Raw genomic sequence first — 6,345 nt, forward strand, 5'->3', positions numbered from 1 at the left:
TCCCAATGCACAGCACGCTGTCTGCTCCTTTGCTGCTCCTCTGCAGGACACAAGACACAGCACTAAGAGCTGGTCTGGCCATCTGCATGGCCCAGACTGGAGCCTCTCTGCCCGACCCAATGCCTCTGGTGGAACCTGCTGCAGCCCTGCACCACCGGCTCTGGCAGTTGTCACTCTGAACACCAGCTTTCCAGCCGGTTTGTTGAGCCTCCAAAATACTGGTTTTGGTACTGTGTGAAAGACTCGCCATCAGACATGGCCCTGAGCATGGCATACAGCATGAGGAAACCACAGAGGATGCTGGAGCCTTTACTCAGCAAAACCTGTGGCACAGGATTGGAGTGTGCTTGCTGCCCTGCGTGGCGGTGCCAGCCTGGTGCTGCACCAGAAGCCCCCACCATTGCCACCTCCTGGGAGACCACAGAGCTGCTTCGCCAGGGCACGTGGCTGTGAAACTTTGCCAGTAACCACAGACCAGTCCCCTCTCATAGGAAAGCCACCACCTCCTGCCACCAAAAGCTGTTCTGGTTTTGGTTGGGGACCAAGCAGCCTCAGAGGAAGTGGTAGCCTATTCAACACCCTCTAGACAGGAAGTTTTATTTCCACCTGCAAGCTTAGGGTAAGCAAAACAGCTGATGTATAGCAAGAGAAAGGGTCTCTGTCCCCCACACACTAGCAGACTATGCTATCCTACCGATTCTGAGCCACCTGATCCCAGCTTCAGGGAATTGCTTCTTTCCTGAGGAGAGAAAGTGAGCTAAGCACTGCTGATCCAGGTATAATGACTTCTCTGAGGAGCACTTGCCACATCAGCCCTCAGTGCTGCAGGCTGCCTCTCCTAGGTCCATATTGCCTTTAGTGCCCCACGAACAAGAACTGTATCACAAGATAGCCAGGAAACTTCTGTCAGCCCTTGCTGTGCTTACCCACACTCTGCCTCAAGTTCCCTTGCAGAGAAGGGTGTATCGTGCTCAGCCCCACTCTCCCCACAGCCACAGGCTGGGCATCCAGGCTCCCCACAGCCAGAGGGCAAGCCAGCCTGGAGAGGACAGTGAGCAGCATCTGACTGGAGAAAGGAGTGGCAAGCAGCCACCTGTGCTACTGGGCAGTGAGACCAGAGAGCTGGCCAGGCCTTCCTGCCATTCCTACCCCCCAGCTGCAGTGTAGGGCCAAAGGGCCTGAGCTGGAGTTTTGAGCAACAGCAGCAGGTGGCAAGGCATACAGCACGAGGAAACTCAGTGGGAACTGGGTCAGAAGCAGTCAAGTCTCTCCACATGTTAAGCATGTCCCTGCAGGAGGGCACGAGTTCCCGCAGCCAACCAGCATGACATGCAGTTGCATTTGAATTCTCACCCCCAAAGATCAGGTGTCCACGTGGAGTACAGCCACAGTATCCACCTTCTGCACCAGGGAAAAATTAGGCAGATCCCATCCAACAGAAACCACCTTACCTGCAGGGGAGTGTGCCCACAGTTCTTGGAGCAGCAATGGAAGCAGCCTATGCAGTAACGCAGAGGCTGTGCTTAGCTGAACAGGAAGCTGTAACCTGGGCTGATTAGAGCCCTTCTAATTAGCCACAGCTTTGCAGCCTGGAGCATCTCCAGGAAGGAGACAGCAAGGCTCTTCCCAAGCCAACCCGGGCCCCCCGCCCCACCCCCACCATCAGTGTTCTGTAGCTGCAGTGGTTTGAGCTGGGTTTATTTACTGCTGGCACTGCCAGCTTCCCCCAGGAAAGCATGACAGTATTCATGGATGTGAAACTCACTGATCAATGCACAACACAACACGCAGTGGTGTCGCCGCTGCTGCTCTCTGGACCTGCCCCTCTCAGCTCCAGCATCTCGGCAAAAGAGCACCCAGAACGGATGGACAAAGGCTGCCAGCGCCCCAGTCCTGGCTGAGGAATGGTGAGTGACAGACAGGGAGGCACCCAACAGTCCAAAGAGAACCACCCTAGCAGGAAACATTCAGGATTCAAGCCCTTTTCCCCTTTGAACCCAACTGTCTCTGTAGCAGCATTTCAGTGGCTCTGTTCAGGACAGGCAGCCATTCTCACAGGAAGCAGGCCAGAGGCCACACAGAGCCCCACATCTTGTACACAGTCATTTGCCTTCTAGACACCATCACCTTGTGATGCTGTCCACCACCAGCCTCCCTGGCACAGCTCTGCAAGCCCAGTGCAGGTCAGGCCAGCACACTGCACAAGCCCACACGGTTACTGCCTTAATGAGCCCCCACCACGTGCTTCCCATCAAGAGCTTGCTCTAGAGATTGTCCGTGGTACCAGCTCCAGCCTCAGCTGTGGGGGCAGGTGAAGTGCAGACTAGGCAGGATTTCCCCTGGCAGGACCCTTGCAGGGCAGGCTGGAAACCCACCCTGCAGTCTCTTGATCTCTCATTGTGTGGGTGAGTAGCGGGTTGGGAAGTGCTCCGTCTCCTTTGGGTCAGAACTGCCATCTACATCGGGTCCAGTCGCGCGCTGGCTTGCGGTGACAGAGGGGACTCACTCTGCCCGGCAGATGAACCAGATCTCATTGCGGCGCTGAGGGATGCTGGGGTTTTCGTAAGAAGCCACGATGTACGTTTCCTGCAGCACCGAGTCTGTGGAGCCCAAGAGCTCCCAGAAGTGACTGATCTCCCGCAGAATTGTCTCCTCAGTGGTCATCCCATAGAAAACCCTGCAGCAAAGGGAGCAGCATAACCAACAGAGCCAGCACATTCCGACAGCCAGAGCTCCCATCCCTCTGCCCAAGGAACCACAGCAGCCATGCAGGGAGTTTATACATCTCTGCTGAGCTGAGAAAACATCTCTGGTGCTGGGGTCACCTGGTTATAACCCGGAGCGGTGCCCTCTCAGTGATGTGGATTTCGGGGTCCATGGGAACAGGGGGGTTTTGCTGGAACTCTCCTGGGAGATAATAGGCAGTTAGGACCTCACGTTCCAGCTTGGTCCCCTCCTTGGTCAGATGGATTTCGTTGAGCACTGGGATTGTCATGCCCAGATGGCAACCTGGAAAGAGGAAGGCAGGCAGTGAGACAGGTGTGTTAGCAGCAGCAGCAGCCCTCCTCCCCACTCCAGATGGACAGTGGCAAAGCCCTCCCTCTGTGCAGCCTGCCAGCCCCTCCAGCCCCTGCCTGCACACACCTACAGAGTTCTCCTTGCAGATGTAGCGCATGAGCTTCATGAAGCTCATGGAGATGCTCTGCTCATACAGGGGCTCCCCCATGGTGACACAGGCCCACTTCCCAGCTGGGTACCGCCGCTCCTCGTAGGCCACTTCGTCGCACTGAAACAGGCCACAGACAAGCCAAGTCAGAGTCAAGCACACTGACAACCCTGCAGCAGCTGGGTGGGAAACCAACACTGACAGGCAAGAAGCAGGGAGACACGAGCCTGCCAAAAGGAGAGCCCCTGCTAGGCAGTGGTTGGCAGAGCAGGACAAGGAAGGTGAGGGGAGCTGGCATCACACACACCTCACACAAGGATACTTATGAGCACTGGGCAAAAGTCAGCAGAAGTCAGCAAAAAGAGAGGCACAGACAAGGGACAAGGTGCAAGGGGGTCTGGAGGCTCCTGGCATGCCCGAGGAATGCAGCACATCCTCAGCAAGGGGCAGAGGACTTTCAGTCCCTCTTAGGTCTCTGTCCAGCCTACTCACAAGGATGTTCCTGATTCCAGGCACCCAAAGGCCTCCAGTAAGGTTGATGTTGTTCTCAGGTGCAGTGCCTTTTCCCTGGAACACTGCGTGCGCAGAGGATAACATAAACATTCCTGCCCAGTAGAAGGGAAAATGTGGGAGAAGAGCTCTAGCACCCAGAAGAGTTGTGAAGACTGGATTAAAACTCCTTAGATCCTTCTCCCAAACCAAGTAGTGACAGGAGGAAGAAGAGACATGAACCCAGCTGTGGAATTTTGTGGGATGGGTCAAAATCTCTACTTCCAACACAGAATGTCCAGTATTTTGGACAAACCTGACACAGAACGGGGGCAAGGGAAGTGGGGAAATTGCATCTGGGTATGTTCATAGCTCAGCTCATGGCACGTTTGTGACCACAGGTAACATATAAACAGGGGCTGGGAAGTTTTAACCAGCACCTATCTTCCCGCTCTCAGCTTGTTCTTCACTCAGATCAAATTGCTCATGAGACAACCTTGTTCTAAAGAGCTCAGGGCATCTTCCCAAACTTCTCTCTTCCACAGCTGTGCTGGCAGTGATGGAGACAGGAAGCTGTGACAAGACTCAACGCTGGGTGCAGCCTCGTTGTGTCTCCACCCAAATCAGGCGTCTACCTTGAAAGCCAAACCAAAGGCAGAAGGAAGGCACCAGGCCCACTTGTGTGCATCAGTGGGATGCCAGTAAGAAGAGTGCCCCAAAACACTAGGCATTCACACTCTAGCTGGGGCCATGTCTGTCATTGTCCCACCAAGCAAAGCAGAGCAGAGCAAGAGCATTTTCCAAGCAAGGAAACCACCAACCCCTCTACTCTGTTTGCAACTCTCATCTGCCATACCACCTGCAATAAACCAGTCAGCCCAGGAAGTCTGGTTGTGCCAGCCTGATCCTCATACTAAGCACCACCACTCTGGGTGACACTTGGCCAAGAGAAATATGGAAGGTGCTTCACAGAGACGCAGTGGCAACAGATCCCTGCAATGTGAGCTGGGGAACTGAACCCTGACTGAGCTGGGGGCTGAGTGCTGACAGTGCTGTAGGTGGCATAATAATTCACTTGTCTCCAAGAGGATGAGGGCTTGTAGCACTGACAGCTCAGGAGAAGCAACCAAATACTAGTGATCTGCCTGAACCTGGCAACGTGTCCCTAAGAGCCCCAGCTCCAAAGTTCCCTCAGCACTGATGTCAGGCAGCGGCTCTTCTCACTCACACTCCAAGAATCCTCCTCAGGCACAGACAGGATGCCAACGAAAACAAAAGATTGTCAGTTTCCACAAAGTCTTGGGGCTCCATTCCTGCCTGGGACTGACACAGGTGGAGAAAAGGCCAGATTAAGTCCCTGGGACCCAGAACAAGGAAAGAGGGAGTGTGGTGAAGCCCCAGTTCAGAGCTGCGCAACCCACATGCTCAGACATGTTTTACAGAGAGTGTTGGACCTCAGCCCAGAAGAAATTGGCTAACCACTTCTCATATAGAGGACAATTGACAGATGTCTTCTTGGTAGAAAGCCCAACTAGGCCTGCAGAGACACAAGAACCAGTCTGGCAAGCAGTTATTTCTCAAAGCACAGAAGCACCCTTACGTGCAAGAGACGAGAGTAAGTGTGCAACGTAGCCAGCACGAAGGGAATATATTCAGGCAGAAGACACCACGTTTGGGTTGGAGGTTGTGGCAAATAACAACACATCTGACAGCCAGGGTCACAGGCCCTGTGTTCCCCACAGACACATCTTTATCTTGCGCCAGCTGAAATCTCCTGCTCAACCAGCCAACATAACCAGCACAAACGCAAAGCCAGCAGGACTTCGAGCTATGCAACAAGGTGTTTGGAGAACGGCAGCGAGCAGGCTCTGAACTGAAAGTTCACTTTCTTAAGATGTGCCCACCCCAGCAAGAGAATAGGCCGGTAAAGGAGGCAGCTGGAAGTCAGAAGACCAGAGTAAGCAGCACGACTTGTCCACTTTTAAAATAAAGCCCGGGAAGCTGAGCATTGCCACTACTCTACACAGGAGGAGGTGCAGGAGCGGCAGAATACTGCACCGATCCAGAGGTGCCATGCCCGCTGCGGCGCTGCAGGAATCCCGGCGAGGCTGGTGTGCGCACGCCGACACGAGGCACCTTCCCTGCCGGGGAGAGGCTCTTCCTACTCGCCGGGCTGGCGGCAGCACCCGAGGCAGCCTCACCACGGGCGGGCAGCAGGCGAGAAGCCGGGAGTGCGGAGAGGGTCAGGCCTCACCTTCCCGTGCTGCGAGAGGGAGACGTACGGCACGGGCTCGCGAGCCTGGCTGTGCCGGGCCATCTGGGCGATCGGGCCTGCCATGTCTGCAAGGCAAAGCACACGAGAGACGAGGCTCGCCCCGGCCGCAGCGCAGAAGGAGTCCGGGTCCGTGCCGTCAGCCCCGGCAGGCCCGGCGCTCACCTCGGGGCAGGCTCACTCGGTGCGTGCTGGCCACGGCCTCCCAGTGGGCGAACAGCCGTCCCTGCTCCTCCTGGTCGTCCTCGCTGTCGCTGCCGTCCCCGGCGGCGGCCGCGGGCTCGTCGCCCAGCCGCTCCAGGTCCTCCAGCGTGATCCGCGCCATCGCGTCCGCCGGGAACGGGACGGGGACCGCCCCGGGGCGGCCCAGCGCGGCGGAGAGCGCCCCCTGGCGCCCTGGCGGACCGCGCGGAGCGTG

The 6,345-nt window shown here is 56.2% G+C and overlaps 1 protein-coding gene across 2 annotated transcripts; it reads right to left on the reverse strand.

Annotated features, from left to right (window-relative positions):
* Nucleotides 1–1,677: 1,677 nt before the first annotated feature.
* On the reverse strand, nt 1,678–6,309 carry LOC116441865 (heme-binding protein 1-like). Of its 2 annotated transcripts, XM_032104258.1 has the most exons (5): nt 6,093–6,309; nt 5,910–5,995; nt 3,145–3,286; nt 2,826–3,009; nt 1,678–2,677 (listed from the first exon to the last, which is right to left on the reverse strand). In XM_032104258.1, exons 1-5 carry the CDS (start codon nt 6,250–6,252, stop codon nt 2,503–2,505), a joined length of 747 nt encoding a protein of 248 aa, XP_031960149.1. In that variant the 5' UTR covers nt 6,253–6,309; the 3' UTR covers nt 1,678–2,502. The 2 variants fall into 2 exon arrangements, with proteins under 2 accessions (XP_031960149.1, XP_031960151.1); XM_032104260.1 differs by lacking the exons at nt 5,910–5,995; nt 6,093–6,309 and adding an exon at nt 5,560–5,806.
* Between the last annotated feature and the right edge of the window lie 36 nt (nt 6,310–6,345).

This window comes from Corvus moneduloides, chromosome 3, assembly GCF_009650955.1.
Source record: "Corvus moneduloides isolate bCorMon1 chromosome 3, bCorMon1.pri, whole genome shotgun sequence".
NCBI classification, from domain to species: domain Eukaryota; kingdom Metazoa; phylum Chordata; class Aves; order Passeriformes; family Corvidae; genus Corvus; species Corvus moneduloides.